The following is a 16216-nucleotide window of genomic DNA, read 5'->3' on the forward strand; positions in this document are numbered from 1 at the left end:
CTTTAGCAATGCATAATACGAGTCAAAAATTACGTTTTGATATATTTTCGGTAGGAAATGTACAAAATATCTTCATGGGACATGATCTTGACTTAATATTCTAATAATTTTTGGCATGAAAAAAAAATTGACCCAAACTATGTATTGTTGGCTATTGCTACAAATTTAACATTGCTAATTCTGACTGGTTTTGTGCTCAAAGGCCACATTTTATAAATACAATAAAAGTTAGTTTTCTTTATTTTATTAAATATGTCATTATGCCCATCTGAGTAGAACACAGAAAGACCAAATTAAATGTTCAGAGTTGCAGAAGTATCCAATATTCATTCCAGTAATTAATAAATATTAAATATCAAATGATAAATAATTGACAAATAGCAAATAATTATACGATTTGTCGTGGTTTGTGGTTTGTGTGGCTCTAGCAACTCCGTGCAACTATTTTTATTGGTCACCATTTTACGTCTCCAAGAGAGAGAAACGCGTTCAAGTGGTTGTTATTTTTGTAGCGTTATTTTAATCTGTTTTTTATATATATATATATATTGTAACATCAACACGTCTCCAATGTTGCTCTGTTCATACATATAACGTACCATTATAACAATTAAGCTTAAAAATGTATTTCCCATCATTCCCATTTCCCAACATTGTGTGACTTCACGATTGGCCAGCAGTTTGCCTCTCATAGGTCTCTAGTTGAATTACACTGACAGTTTTCTTTCAAAAATCCGAGACGTTAAACTTCATCATCACAGTCATGAAAACCCGCGATTAGACCAGAATCCACACTAAACCCTTCGATATATTCGGCGAGAGTGTCGTTGGTAGCGATTAACGGTTTCGTGAGGAGTTTTTTTGTGTTGATTGATGGTGTTGATCTGCTCTCGCTAAAACAGACTGAAGATGGAGGACGAAGACTTTTTACTGGCTCTTCGTTTACAAGAGCAGTTTGATCAGGAGACCGCGCTTGATGAAGAATCTCCGTCCAGTAAGAAGCGGAAAATTGACTCTGGTCTTCTGGATGTGATGTCCTGCTCTCAGCCCGGTCCAGAGAGACCGCTGTCCGTCGTGGACGAGTCGTGGGAGACGCTGGACCCCAGTCCGGACGTGAGAGCCATGTTCCTGCAGTTCAACGACCAGTTCTTCTGGGGCAAACTCAGCGGTGTGGAGGTCAGGTGGAGTCCCCGGATGACCCTGTAAGAGCCACACATCTCACCAGATCCACACTGAACACGTGTCTTTTCATCTGGAATTATATATCACTTATCAATTATTACATACCAAATGAATAGTATTTATTAAAAGATTGCTGTGGTTTTGGTAAGAATTGGTAAAATGTGCTTTAAAAAAAGCCTAATATTTGTGGATGACTGTGCTGTTGGACTCCTCAGATGTGCTGGAGTCTGCTCTTATGAGGGAAGAGGAGGCTTGTGTTCAATTCGACTCAGTGAACCTCTCCTGAAGCTCAGACCCCGCAGAGATCTCGTACAGGTTTGTTCAAACAGAATCAAAACATCCCCGTTTAATCCTTTAATTCTATACATATTTTAGTGTAGTAAAAAAAAAATAATAATCCAATAGATATTAAAATATTTTTATGACATAAACATGACAATAACTTATATTGCTAGTAATATTTACTGTAAATTAGGTTTAATTTTGTCTTACTGATTTATAAAATGTTAGAATAACATTTTGGAATAACATTGAATGTTTCAAGATGATTGTTTAATGTAGCTTAGGTTTACTAATGTTCAAATATTTTTTATTTTTTTTTAAGATAAAAAATTTATTTTAAAATGAGGAACTATTTTGTTTCAGTTATCTTTGTATTGTTTGTTTTAGGTTTTGCTCCCACTTTAAAAGTGACTGAGCTTTGATTATAAAACTAAGAATTTGATTATAATCTTACTAAGACATATTATTGGGAGATATCGAGTGACATATTATATTTACAGTAGACCTATATGCGTTTCATGTAAATATTCTGCTGTACTGTAATAAAAAGTTATTGATTTAAATTACAAGCTATTGGATTTTCATATATAATTAACTTTTGCACATATTTTTGCCCAGTTTTGGCTTCTGAATAAACTTGAAGTGTTTTTTTTTCACTATATACAATTATATAGACCATAAAAGTCTGATGTATCAAATATGATACAAAACATCAAACATTTGCAACCGTTTTTGGCTGCGTGAATTTTTTAAGGTTCAATAAACTGGATTTTTCAGGATATTATTTCATATGTCAGACTACATGTTTTGGTCATACTGTGCACAATTCAACACTGTTGACACAACACTACACCCTATTGTAAATTATATAACTTGGTCCATTTCTTTAGCATCTTTTTCTTTCTGTTTTAGGTGAGGAAATTTAAAATTCTCATTTACTTTTATCGTGTTGTGGTATGTGCCTTAAATGTATTTCTTGATCAGCTGCAGCTTGATTTTAATGTTACGGTTTCTTTCCACAGACTCTTCTTCATGAGATGATCCACGCTCTTCTCTTTGTGACTCAAAACAACAGAGATCGAGATGGCCATGGTCCAGAGTTCTGCAAACACATGAACAGAATCAACCAAGCAAGTGGCACCAACATCACTGTAAGAAGCGGATCCGATATTCAGTATTAAACCATATCCAGCTTGACGTCACCATTTCCAGGGTCCAAATGCTCTATCATATCCCAAAAGCAAACACAAATGGTGCTTAAAAAAATACTAATAATTTGTTGAAGCACCACCGAAAACCCATGATCCTAACCTTTACCTCCATACCGAAAGAATGTTATGAATTGTTGAAATATTAAACCTGACCATTAGTTTTTAAAAGCTTAGCTTACAGATGTGCTATGATGGTATTCTCAAATTTTTGGATCTGGAAACGTCTTGACTTTATGAGTGGTTGGAGTCTAACCTCGAAAATATTAATGACACCAATTTCTGTGATCACAGATATATCACTCCTTTCACGATGAGGTGGACGTGTACAGACAGCACTGGTGGCGCTGTAATGGACCCTGTCAGAACCGCAGACCGTTCTTTGGATATGTAAAGCGTGCGATGAACAGACCTCCCTCGGCCAGAGACCCCTGGTGGGCTGAACACCAGAGGACCTGCGGTGGAACATACACCAAAATCAAAGAGCCAGAGAATTATGGGAAAACAGGCAAAAGTAATAAAAATAAAGACAAGAATCCTTCCGGTGAGACCTCCAAGAATACAAAGCCTCCGAGCAGTACAACAGGTGATCCAGTCGATATTCCCACATTATGTATTATCTCTTTTCACACCAGTGTTCTTAAAAACGTTATCAACCACTGCCAGCTTTCTAGATAAGTTTCACAATATTTTCATTGGCCCCAGAATATTTTATGAATGTCTGAACATGCAACATGCATCCGTACCTTAACACCATGAACACACTTTAAGGTTTAAAGAACAGAAAAGCTCTCTGCCTTTGGTCAAACCAATTGATCCCACCCCAAACTAATTCCATTGGTTGAGCCAGTGTTGCAATATGGAGTTGATCAATCAAACAAAACATTGTACGTTGTACGCTATTCTAGAAATCAAACTTTAGCTTCAAATGACTGAACTATATCGTTATGTATTGTATTGCAGGCTCTGGCTCACAAGACATCAGAAATATCATTCCATTCAGTGGGAGAGGGTTTGTTCTTGGAGGGACTTCCACGAACAAGCAGAGTCAGAGTCCTCCTAAAGCACAAGCCGAACCTCTCGCCTCTCCTCCTGACTCCCCGCTCCTTCCAAGACTGCAGCCCGGCGAGTCAAACTCGTTCAAAAGACTCAGCTCAGGTGCATCGAATGTTCCCCGCAGGAAGTCTGTTAGTAACACTAATGCCTTCGTCAACGTCAACGGCTCGCCTGTGAGAATTTCCAAAGGCAATGACTTAAAAGGCAAGCAGAGGTCGGTACGAGATCTCTTCCAGGCCATAGTCCTAAAATCACCAGAGAGAGCAGTCAGTGCTGCTGGTTCCTCCAAGTCTGCCGCAGATGCCTCGACAGCAAACCATGCTAAATGCAATGGACCGTCTTCGTCTAGTGCTTTAGACGGGCAAACTAGCTTGACCAATAACCATCACTCATACAGTGCCACAGTGCCAAAGCCAGAGTCACATCTCTCCAAATATTTCGGTAGCAGTGCTCAGACTTCGAAATTCCAAGATTCCCAGTCAAAATCTTTTGGAAGCCCCCAAAAGCATCCAACTGGAACACCAGGTTACTTTTCGAAGCTCTTCGGAAGTAACCACAAACTAGGATCAGATGCTTCAAGCTCAGAATTCCGAAACACGGGCAATCCTCAAAGTTCACATGCCTCGGTTACTTCAGGGTCCGGTTCCAAGCACTTCGGGGGCTCTGAAAAGCCTGAATCCAACTTTCCGAGCCCTAGAAGCATCGGCAGCCCCCGGACATCAGGGACTACGTCTTCAGGAGCCAAGAAGAGATCATGGGATGACCATAAATCTGAACATATCTTTGATGACTTCCAGCAGACAAATGGCAAGTCCTCCACGTCCACAGTGCAGCAGAGAGAGGAGGTGGAAGACGCGGTTCTGCTAGTCAGGGATCAGCACGCTAACAATCCTGCGATCCCGATCACCGTCCACTGCCCCGTCTGCCACGTCAAAGTCCCAGAGTCCACAATTAATGAACATCTGGATTCCTGTCTGTCATGATCTCTGAGAGGAAGTACAGGCCAAAGGGCTTTAATAAAGCGCTTAACTGTGATATTCCATTGCTCAGGTATAGCTTGAAATAGAAATATTAAATATTATGTTATGTCATTGTACTGAGATATTTTAATTCCAATGCAATAAGCGACAGTTCTTAAAATAAATTTGTAAGTCATTTAAGTCTACAAAGTGCTTCATATTTTCTCATATTGACTTATTCTACCTCATTTTTGCATCATGGGAAGAATGTTGTTCGTGATTGACAGCTTAGTTGAAATTAAGTGAGTGGTTTAAAGCGGTGTCACTCACTGTGTGGGTTGATGTCCGCGGTTCATGTCGAATCAGCAGTACTGAATTTCGCATGCGTTGGCTGTCCGCTGTGGGATTTTAGATGTGCTTAGTTTTCTGCCAGATCAGGCTTTACAAGGTCGCTTTCATCTCTGTGTCATCAATAACAGCTCTGGCAGGTTGGCCATGATTGGGGGCGGAGCTTGTGCCAGCCATCTACTTTGTGCCCTAGAGGAATGCGCACATTCAAAAATGAGCCCCACCCAGAAGTGAATATTGGGTGTGCAGGTTAAAACCTTTTGATGTAATAATATTCAGGATATATTAAGTCAGGAGTATTGTTGTTTCAAAAGCAACGACCCACTTTTGAAGGAAACGAGACGAGTTCACGCCACTCGGGTTACTTGCAGATCACGAAGATGTTACTTTTAGCGTGGTTCACTTATAGGCCTTTGCGCATAACATTGATTTATGCAAAAAGAGGCAGGTCGCATTGATTTGTTTAGTCTTTGGCATGCTGCAGGCATTGCTGATGTCATTTGTAATGTATGCATGTCGTTTTAACATGCACTACAGGTTCTCAAGCAAACCTTGCTGTTAGTTAATGCATCATTCTCTGTTGGGAGTGAAACTTTGCACAATTTATTGTTGTTTAATTTAGGTGCAGACTTTTTGTTTTAAAATGGTTTTATATTGATACTATGTAAAGAAGTTTATTAAGGTTATAAATGTTTGTATGTTGATTTTGTTAAGTGGATTGTACGGAAGCCTGTTTCCGCCAATGAATAAAAAATAAAGGTAACCGTGACTTTTTATCTTACAATTCAGACTTTTTTTTGTTCTCAGAATTGCAAGTTTATATCTCACAATTAACGCAATTGCAAGTTATAAAGTCAGAATTTAGAGATAAAAAGACAATTCACTTGTTTTATTTTTTGTTTAGAGGTGGAAACAGCTTACATAGGATCTTCTATCTTGTTTTTAAAATTCAAAATTGTGCCTGATTTATTTTTGAGTCATGTTGCCTATAGGCTTTTGTAGTTATTAACTTTGTTGAAATAAATGTTCGATTGTGTATTTCAGTATCTTTTTATCTTTTTGAAACATTATAGTTGGTGAAAACTTAAGTCTTTTTTTGAGTTTTACATATGGTAATTCTGGTAATATTTAAAAAATGAATATGCTTGTTTGTAATTTCCAAGAAAGTATTTTTACAGAATCAAGTAAAATTAGGGCCATTCACACAACATGTGTTAGAAAAAAAAAAATGGTCAAATTTATTAGAACGTTTTGAAAATAACCGTAATGCCAAAAGTGTTTGATTTAGAATGTTTGCAACTAGTCTGCCAAAAACTTTCACTTTGAATGATTTATCTCAAGAAAGGCATGATGTTAAAAGGTAGAACTTATTATAACTTGAGCACTATTTTTTATTTTTTTTAAATGCTGTGTTGTGCTTAAGACACCGCGAAAGATGCAAGAGCAAAAGTCAAAGCACAGGTTCGGAAGTTCGGAAGGAAATTTTGAACATGTCTTTTTTGAACAAATGGTTTGATTCAAATGTCCGCAAATAGTTTGTAATGCCCGAAAATTTTCACTTTGAATTGTTTCGAGGTGAAGTTAAGTTAATTTTAACTTGACTACCATAATTTTAAAATGCTGCAAACAGACAGGACAACAATAGTAAAAGCGCGTTTACATAAAACATTAAGAAAGTGAAGTGCAATAGTAATAAACTGGAAAAAGGATGTTAATTTTTCAAGTTTAAATACTTTAACCTTTACCCTTTGATCTCTTTTATGCACACAATGCTGCGAGAGACTTGAGTATAACACGTTCATGTGTTTACATAGAAAAACAATCGGAAAATACAATGGTGGAATAGAAAAAATCATACTGTGTGAACGGCTCCTTATATGTGCTGTGGTCAAGATAAATTTGATTTTATTGAGTAAATAAATGAACAAGAGTGAAACAAGAGCTCAAGTTTTTAAAGATTAAGCACTGACTGACTAATGGTGTTTATTTCTTCTTCGGAAATGTGTATTTGTGTCATTTTATCAAAGAGGGCTGAAGGTTTTAAGAGTGACACAAACCACACAAATATTGCACATATATGTCTATACTGTTATTTTCACACCAAAAGTTATTTTACTTCCTGGACAATGATTGAAAACTGTGAAAATTATTTAATATTTGATCCATTTTACAGCATGAAAACATGGTAAATGGGTTTTACTTAATTTACCCAAGCAGAATATGGTAGTCATTCATCATAATGTGTGTCTTGTGTTGACACAAAAATGACACAAGAGCCAGTAAAAAGTGAATTGTTTGGATCTATATTATCATGACAGAACGTGGTCAGATCTTTATCTTACTGCACTGTTCTCAAGAGTATCCAACACAGATAACCGCTTCAGTCAGACTGCATTTCATATGTTCATGTGTTCATTGTATGTAGTTGTTTGTTGTTAAAGGAGACCGAGAAGTTTAGCAGCTTTGTCTTTGTGTGTGTGTGCTCGCACATGCTGTCTTTGTACTGGCCTCATGCCAGTGCTTTGTGTCCAGCTGCAGCTGTGTGTGTGTGTGTGTGTGTGTGTCAGAAGGGCGGATCCGTGGCTGCTCGTGCTCACCATCTGTCCGCTGCTGACACCTTTGTTCCGTGTCAGGATTCCGGCCCTGACCTCATCCTGAGTCAATACATCGGACTATTTCCTGCCCATGTGCTCCACAAGCCAAGGTCTGAGCTGCCATTAGAAGAGCGTGGTCTGGATTTAACTCAGTAATCAAAACACCAACGCTAAATTACAATATAACAACAGATGCAACACATTTGTATTTATAAAAGTACGTTTTTAGCACCTGATTAAAGTGAATATGTTTTATTGCAAAATGTATTTTTATTTAATTTATCTTTATTCATTCATCTTTTATATATTTATTTTTCTTGTTATAATTTATTATAGTTTTTCTCATTTTTTTGCGTTTTGTGTTATTTTACTTTGTTTTATTTTTCTAAAGTAACTGTTTGTTTGTTTTTTTCAAAACCAAATATACATGTGATGTACATGATTCTGAAAATGATCTATTTATTGTTTGTTATTTTTTCCCCCAAACAGATCAGTAACAAATAATATTAATTTCATAAAAAAAAACAAATCAAATTTAGAACACATTGCGAAATCTATATATATATATATATATATATATATATATATATATATATATATATATATAATTAACTCGTTTGTACTATTTTATATTTATTACGTTGATAATTTTTGTTATAATTTATCTTTTCCTTAATACTACTGTTTTTGTTTTTCAAAAAGGTCAGTAGCAAGACCCAATAATGTCATACATTTTATGAAAATGTAGGTTACCAGACAATAGCTCCTCTGGCTGCGCTTTGATCTGAAGAAAATATTAATTCAGAACTTAATTCTCATGAATATTCAATGCCCTCGCTGTCCGTCACTGGTGGCCACGCCCAGTCTGTCCTGGGTCTCTTTAAATCGACAGGAAGTGCGAGTTGAGTTCCAGCTTCAGATTATAGTGTTGTTCGCTGCGGTGGCCGTTACATGGGTTTTTCGACGTCAGGGTGTAAAGGTCTTTAAGAAAATTATCACATGCTGTTACTGTCCACTCGTCTGTGAGCAGAGCGTGTTATCTGTGGATGTTAGTATGAATGGTAAGGTCGGGAATGGAGCAGCGGGCGGTGTGCTGGCCTGTATCGAGGGTCTTCCGCCGCTGCCCAAGAGCCTGAGCGGACTGCTCAACTCCAGCGGCGGCTCGTGGAGAGAGATGGAGAGGATGTACGTGAAGAAGACCATGATTCAGGACGACTTGAGCCGAGGAAGGAATAACACGGACAGTGTGCTGGCCAATAAACCAGCAAACCTGGATGCCGCCCTTGCTTTGCTCAGAAAAGAGATGGTAAGGGTAACGTTACAGAATAGTAAGCAACAGCTGTTCTCTGACTGCAGGCGTTCATTTAATTACTTGTCAGTGAATGGGTTTTAAAGACGAATTACCTTTCTTCCCAGTCAACATTCTTAGAAAGCGTAGTCACGAATAGATTTTTTGTTTAACGCGAATCGATTCGACAGTTCGGAAGGAACAAGAATCGAAGGCGCATGTGAAGCCCAGATTAATCGATTCGAATGTTCGCAACTCGTCTGAAACGGCCAAAAATATTCTCTTCGAATGATTCGAAGGGTGACCGTTATCCTGGAAAATGTTCGATTTGAATGTTAGAACACTCATGTGATTCCCAACAATGTTTTCGATTATTATGCTCTGGTGGGCTTGTCATGCCCAATTAATTCATTAATTAATTTGTTTGTTAGTTTCCTTTTGATTCCCAACAGTATTGTTCGATTAGAATGTTCCAGTGATGAACAAAAATGTGGGTGGTGCTCAATGTCTAAATCAGATGTTTTGAACGCACTTATGAAGACCCAAAATGTTCGATTATACTGTAGAAAACTAGTGTGTGGTGACCAGAAATTTTCACTTGGGATTTTTGGAACGTGGCCGCTATTCTAAATGTTTAATTTGAATGCTTTAACATTCTCTTAGTCCGCCAATCGGAGAATGTTCGGTTTGTCATTTTTGATCAGTCTTGACTGTAATGAACAAATTCTGCAAATTGTATGTATTTTCTATATAAATGTTTTGAAAGTGAAATCGATCTTCATTCTTTTTTTTATAATAATTATATATATAACATTTTGAGCACTTCTGTGATTCCCAACCGTGTTCGATTCAAATGTTCGATTGTGCGAGTGAAGAACAAAAATGTTCGCTTTGTATTTTCGATTCCAGTGTTCAGTTCACACAATCAAAACTTGCCTGCGATGGCCACAAATGATCCCTTCAAGTTATTTGAATGTGACCGTGATCCACAAAAATGTTCGAAATGAGTGTTTGGTTTGGTTCATATATTCAGGACTAGTGTTGCCCAAATTTGTATTTAATTTAAATGTTCTAAATGCACAAAAATGCAGGGTTCCTACGTCCCTAATTTAAAAACAACCGGTTCGGTTTGGGTCTGTTTTGCTGTAACACTTGAACCATCACTGGGAAAGGGTCAAATCATTACAATAACAGAACAAAGCTCAACCTGAAGAACATAAGGTTTGGAATGCAAACACAGAATATGCATTATGTGAGTAAAAGCCACAGATCTATTTCAAAGTAAAAGTCACTTTGCTCTAGTGTGGAATGTGTTGTCCCTCTGATGTTTCCGTAAGCACTCATTCGAGTTTGTTTGCACAGGTTGGTCTGCGGCAGCAGGACATGTCCCTGCTCTGTCAGCTCTGGTCCCTTCACGAGTCCATCCAGGAGTACAAGGGCAGCTGCCAGGACCTCTCCGCTGTGTCCAGCGCGGATGGACCCTACGGGATGGAGAACGGTTATTTCGACGAAGATGAGGAATATTATACTGAATCCGGTATGACGCCAGCCGAGACGCCCGATGGAAATGACACCTCTCCTAAAAACGGGACAACCAAAGAAGGCTGGATACATGACTCGTTCCATATCACAATCTAAAACACTTGACTTTTATTCTGTAATAAATACAAGCTGTGCCATTATTTAGTTTGCTGGCATTGTTTAGTTTTACAGCAGACTCTTTCTACAGGACATATAACTGAGAATTATTATTTATTGTATGATATTATATATAGTATTATTTTTCTTCTGATTTAATCACCATTGGAAGTTTTATAGGATCTTTTTAATAAGGGGCGAAGCATATCATTTCATAATAAGGTTTACAGTAAATCATGTTAAACTTGTATTGATGGATTTCTAGACTTTAGTTTGATGCTTCACCCCTCTGAATATCGAAAAGTCTTATTTCTTGTTGAGCAGTCGCTCGCTGGGTGCTTGCAGAAGACGGGGATTTGTTTTTTTATCGAAAATATGAATTCTGAACATGCTGGAAATGCTATGTATTCTTTGCTGAACTGTAATCCAGGGTCTAACCAGCACAAAGATCTTGTGACAGCATCACCAAAACAAAACGCAATGTCCCAGTTTGCTCTTTGCATTATGTATTGTGTAACTCCTTAGGAACATATAGTAAATTGATAACCAGCTCCAGAACATTTCAATAGTATTTCCTTCTCACCTTGTGTAAACCTATCATAGATGGTGTATTGTAGATGTTTTATTTATTTCCTCATCATTGCTGCTTGGATTCAGTCTTCCGTTGTGCTTGAACTTCCTCTCTGTGCATATCATGGGAGTGTCATCCTGTCTTTTTTTTTTTTTTTTTTTTTTTGCTCAAATGACTTGCATAAGGTCACCTGTATTCATAATGTGAGATAATAAACTTTGTTTTGGCAAATACAATGCCCATTAAATACACCACAAAGATTCAGTGTGTGCATATCATAGCATGCCAAAATGTAAGCATTTTACCTCTACAAGAACACTAATGTTAGCCGAGAGATAATGTCTTCTACCTCTAATGTGTTTGAGCTCTGAGATCTTTTTTTTTTTGTCACACCAGCAGACACAAACAAGTAGCTATTATTAATAGCCAGCATTTACACAAATCCTGATTCAATTTGAACACACTCTTACTATATATTAAACATTCTGATGTATGAAAAATGTTTATGTAACCAGCAAGGCTTTAGGTGCTTTGAGTAAAATCAGCACTGGACTTTACACATCGTGCCTTGACGCACCTTGGCTTTGAATCCAGGTGTTTCTGCCATCTCTGCTATCATACAGTTTCATATCTACATCCAGCATCTTCATGCATCCATTTCAGTCCCTCTCATTAACAGAATGTAAATGTCTGCTCACCACCGTCTCATTATCTTCTACCCTGCAGTGATTTATTGCTGTGATCCTGCTTGGAAATTCCCACTCGGTTTGTTTTGTAATTTGCATAGAAGTCAGTAAAAGTGGTTTCTGGCCTGTTTGCTCTCCGTGGTTGGTTGTGAAGTGATTTCTGCAGTTGCTGCGGTTCTGCGTACGAAGATCTGGTTAGATGGCGTTTGTGTTTTTGTTTTTGAATGCTTTTCCATTTTTTTAAAATGTATTTAAATGCAAAACATTGCATATGTGAGGTTTGAACTGATCATTGATACAGGAATGATCCTTTTGTATGTTCTATTGTGTGTGTTAGCGATATAAAATAAATGCAATAATGTATGGTCCATGTGGTTTTTATGCGTTTTAATGTCACTTTAGAATTTTAGTGTTCAGATTCTACATTCAATATAAACATCAGCATAATTATGAAATAAACACCTTTATTTATTCAAAAAATAATAATAAGTGGAGAAAAATGTGGCTTTTCAGAATAAGCGTTTGAGACTGTTGTCACATTACATTTTTACCTTAATTCCAGTTGTTTATTCTTCATTTTAAATGCAATTTTGTATAAAAAGCTCTTAGTCCCGTCAAATAATGAATGCAGTTGATAATACTTTAGCTTCATCCAATGATGCATTGTGGGATATAATTTTTATTATTTAGTATATTTGAGTATTTAGTGTGTATACTGTGCACAGTATGCAAATGTTAAGCGTAGAATATCAGCCTGACCTACATAATGCCAAAATGAACAGTATAGAGCTTACTTATTGCATCAAATAATGCAAAGCACTCCGTTTAACTCTCCATCTCCTTTTTGATGTATTATTTGACTATCCTGCATAACTTGAATCATCTGGCTAAAGTTCTTCAGTTTATAAAAAGGTGAGAAAGAGATCTTCTTTAAAGAAGCTTTGACTGAATGGTTCTTTGTGGAACCAAATATGGTTCTTCTATGGCATCACTGTGCAGAACACTTGAGTCATGCCCTGATCTGACAATGGGATACAAGTCACAAGTTGATGCTGAATAATGAGGAGATGAATAAGGCGCTCTGGACACCGCTGCGGGCCACTGATGATATTATGATCTTTCCTTCCTCACAAGTGTAACTGTGCTTTCTTTGATACCTGATATCTTAGAACACTTAATAGGATAGTACATCAATACTGATGCAGTTATACTGTGTCCTTCAGCTAAATGGAGGATGGATGCTCGTCTTCAATGTTTCCATATGAGGGGGTTTTATAGCTGTGCTCTAAATCTCTAAATCTAAATCCACACCTCTGAGTTTGGGCCTAAGCACCTGTTCAAGCAGATTGAGCTGGATTACTGTAATCGTTATTGAATGTGTCTGCGTCACGTTGACCGGGGATTTTCCTGCTCAAACTCCAACAAGTGAAAGAGACTGTAGTACAAGAGCCACTGCATGGGTTAATAACAGGGGAAAACACCTTACTGGGGAACCTTACATTCTCTACCTATTGGATCATTTCATTTCAGGACTTTTTTAGCATGCTGTTTTCCTCTTACACAATACTGATCTGTGAAACAGACACACAGAGATACTTCAGAGCTGAACCTAACCCTATACGAATACCAGAGCACAATCAAGCACCAAAGACACTTAAAAACCTGTTCTGGCTTGTGGACGCTCCACACTGACCCGTGTTTAGTCATAACAATCTTCAGATGACAAAATAGATCCAGTGTGCTTTGAATATTTCCACTCCATACACAGAAAAACATATATATATATATATATATATATATATATATATATAAATAACATATATAAAATATATATATATATATATATATATATATATATATATATATATATATATATATATATATATATATATATATATTCATCTCAATTATTTTACTTTCAAATACAGTGTGTTTATGTATATATATATATATATATATATATATATATATATATCAGTGTATACTCACACACACACAAACACAGTTAAGGTTTTAAATTGTAAATCTGAAAATAGATATTACAAGGTTCTCCTGCTTTGAGATTGATACCGAAAACAATTATGAAATTCGCACTCTTCAATGCTGTATACTAAATCTTTTCTGTTGCATGACTTCTTACGACTTGTTAAATGTGGTTTGAAAGTTATGAAATATGAATCTGAACCAATACCACAATGACTCAAACATATAGCCTTTAATAACCACAATCCCCCTCAGCTAAACTGTTACAAAACACTCAGTTTCGTAAATCAGTGCAAGATTTATTCATCAGAACAAGTTGTAAAGTTCATACTGAAGGCCCGCACTTTATGTAACAGGCATCAGTTACATCAGTAAGAAAGTCCATACATAAACAGCCGGATAAAAACAGATGGCATTCAGATGATTACAGTATGGTGTCGACACTAGTCCGCAGGCATCTGGAGTATAACTGAGTTAACGTCTTCTCTCAGCAGAGCTAATTGAGGAATTTGACAAATAACAACCTCAGGAATGTGAAGCTGTGCCTTCAAAGTCCTTTTAAACTGTGAAAATCACACATGCTCGCTCTCAAACTAGTTCTTCTGTATGAAGAGGATTCACAAGTGAAGACAAATGTCTGACATAGAAGCACGTAAAAACTCATAAACGTGGTAACCATAGAAAAGATAAACTATTTGCTCTCTGTGACCTCATTTAGTTTCATTTGGACTTGCCAATGAATTCCTTTGTACAGAACATCTTGATCAAACAACATCTCCGAAGTAATGATAGGCACGTCTCAGACGTCTTACAAGGTAAACAGTTTTGTATTTCAAACTTTCTTGGACTCTTAATTTTTCATGATGAAGGTTTTGCTTCGGTTCATAGAGCATCCATTTATCATCCGGACTCCTGGATTCTGGACTACAGCATTGACAGATGCAGAAAACCCTAAATGTGTCCATGACAAAAGAAATTTGGCATTTAAAAAATCTCCAATTAATGTCCTGTGAAGTGAAGAACAGTGTTTTTAAGAAACAAATCCATCATTAAGTCTAGGCTATTTTGCTTTAAACCATAGCCTCTGACCGAAATGCTAGTCCATAAACCATAATAACATTCCCTCCAGTGAAAAAGTACATCCTCTGTTGCAAATATTTTCCACCGTAACTGTTTTGAAGTGCTTTTGCTTATGAACAGTGCTTGATCCGTGCATATTTCTCTCCTGATTCAGACTAGACCACTTATTCACTGAATCAAACACATCCTAATGATAGCCTACAAACATTCATCTTGTGGATTCTTTGTTTTACTTGTGGATTATTATTATTATGATGTGTTTATCAGCTGTTTGGACTCTCGTTCTGACGGCACCCATTCACTGCAGAGGATCCACTGACGAGCAAGTGACGTAATGATACATTTCTCCAAATCTGTTCTCATCTACATCTTGGATCTCCTGAGGGCGAGTCATTTTTCATTTCTGATGTGGACAGTTCCTTTAAATAAACACTGTTTTGTTGATATGTCCCTATAACAGTGTTGGTGGACCATCTGCACACACTACAGGAACTGCTGGGGGTGGTTAGCACACCCGTGAAGACCTTACGCAAACAACGGCCCACTCTAAACAATACAGTCCTCTGTGGGAACGCACATGTGTGGGAAAGAGAAAGTGTTGAGTGTGATGTGGACTTTCCACTTTGGCTCTGGGTGTTCATGTGAATGAAAGAGTGTCTGTGAGTGTGTTTAACGTGTATGGCTTCTATAAAGGTTGATGTATTCACCTCTTACAGCTTGTGAATTGGAGGTCAGGACGAACAGTCGTACAAGGCTGAAGCAGAGCGGGGAGAAATCCTTCTCTCAGATGACAGCTGGAACTAACAGCACTTTACTGTAGCTGGAGAGCAGAGCGAAGGCTAGAGAAGAAGCACAGCAGCACTGCGCCGTCCAGACTCGAGAGAATGAACTACACAGCTGTGCAGAACACGGCCAACTCTAGAACAACACAAAGAACACCGGAGAGTCCCCGGGAAGTTCTGCACTGTCACATTATTTTATTGGTAATTATGTACATTATGCTAAAGTGCACAACATATTCTCAGTTTCTCATTACTGTATTGCAACCTTCTGCATTACAGTGCTAATGATAAATAGCAGTACATGTAATAATAGTAATAATAATAATTTGCTAAATGAAAACAATATTAAGGGTACAATTACTTAATTTAGGATTTTTTCCCCATTCTCATTATTCAAGACATTCTCATCTTTTACGCTCGGCAGAAGAAAGAAGCTCATACAGACTAGAAACACAACATGAGGGGGGAAACTTTAAATCCATGGACAAATTTATGCATGGTAAAAACAATCCAGACTGAATTTAATACTTGCGATGAGGATATCATGTTTTACCTTGTC

The 16216-nt window shown here is 37.3% G+C and overlaps 2 protein-coding genes across 2 annotated transcripts; both read left to right on the forward strand.

Moving 5' to 3' along the window:
• The first annotated feature begins 628 nt into the window (after nucleotides 1-628).
• Nucleotides 629-6073, forward strand: sprtn (SprT-like N-terminal domain). Its single transcript, XM_026291520.1, has 5 exons — nucleotides 629-1202; nucleotides 1398-1497; nucleotides 2487-2615; nucleotides 2967-3258; nucleotides 3636-6073. The coding sequence occupies exons 1-5, from the start codon at nucleotides 910-912 to the stop codon at nucleotides 4709-4711; spliced, it is 1890 nt and encodes a 629-aa protein (XP_026147305.1). The 5' UTR covers nucleotides 629-909; the 3' UTR covers nucleotides 4712-6073.
• Nucleotides 6074-8505: 2432 nt separating this feature from the next.
• Nucleotides 8506-12180, forward strand: LOC113121232 (protein FAM89A). The gene is made up of 2 exons (XM_026291521.1): nucleotides 8506-8935; nucleotides 10280-12180. Exons 1-2 carry the CDS (start codon nucleotides 8684-8686, stop codon nucleotides 10553-10555), a joined length of 528 nt encoding a protein of 175 aa, XP_026147306.1. The 5' UTR covers nucleotides 8506-8683; the 3' UTR covers nucleotides 10556-12180.
• Nucleotides 12181-16216: the final 4036 nt, after the last annotated feature.

This window comes from Carassius auratus, chromosome 20, assembly GCF_003368295.1.
Source record: "Carassius auratus strain Wakin chromosome 20, ASM336829v1, whole genome shotgun sequence".
NCBI lineage: Eukaryota > Metazoa > Chordata > Actinopteri > Cypriniformes > Cyprinidae > Carassius > Carassius auratus.

What these genes read in the sequence shown, in the direction of transcription:
- sprtn (XM_026291520.1), top strand. Translation starts at nt 910, where the DNA reads ATGGAGGACGAAGACTTTTTACTGGCTCTTCGTTTACAAGAGCAGTTT. An exon ending in CAAGTGGCACCAACATCACT is followed by an intron (nt 2,616 to 2,966) that starts GTAAGAAGCGGA and finishes CTGTGATCACAG; the next exon opens with ATATATCACTCCTTTCACGA. An exon ending in GCCTCCGAGCAGTACAACAG is followed by an intron (nt 3,259 to 3,635) that starts GTGATCCAGTCG and finishes ATTGTATTGCAG; the next exon opens with GCTCTGGCTCACAAGACATC.
- LOC113121232 (XM_026291521.1), top strand. Translation starts at nt 8,684, where the DNA reads ATGAATGGTAAGGTCGGGAATGGAGCAGCGGGCGGTGTGCTGGCCTGT. An exon ending in CTTTGCTCAGAAAAGAGATG is followed by an intron (nt 8,936 to 10,279) that starts GTAAGGGTAACG and finishes TTGTTTGCACAG; the next exon opens with GTTGGTCTGCGGCAGCAGGA.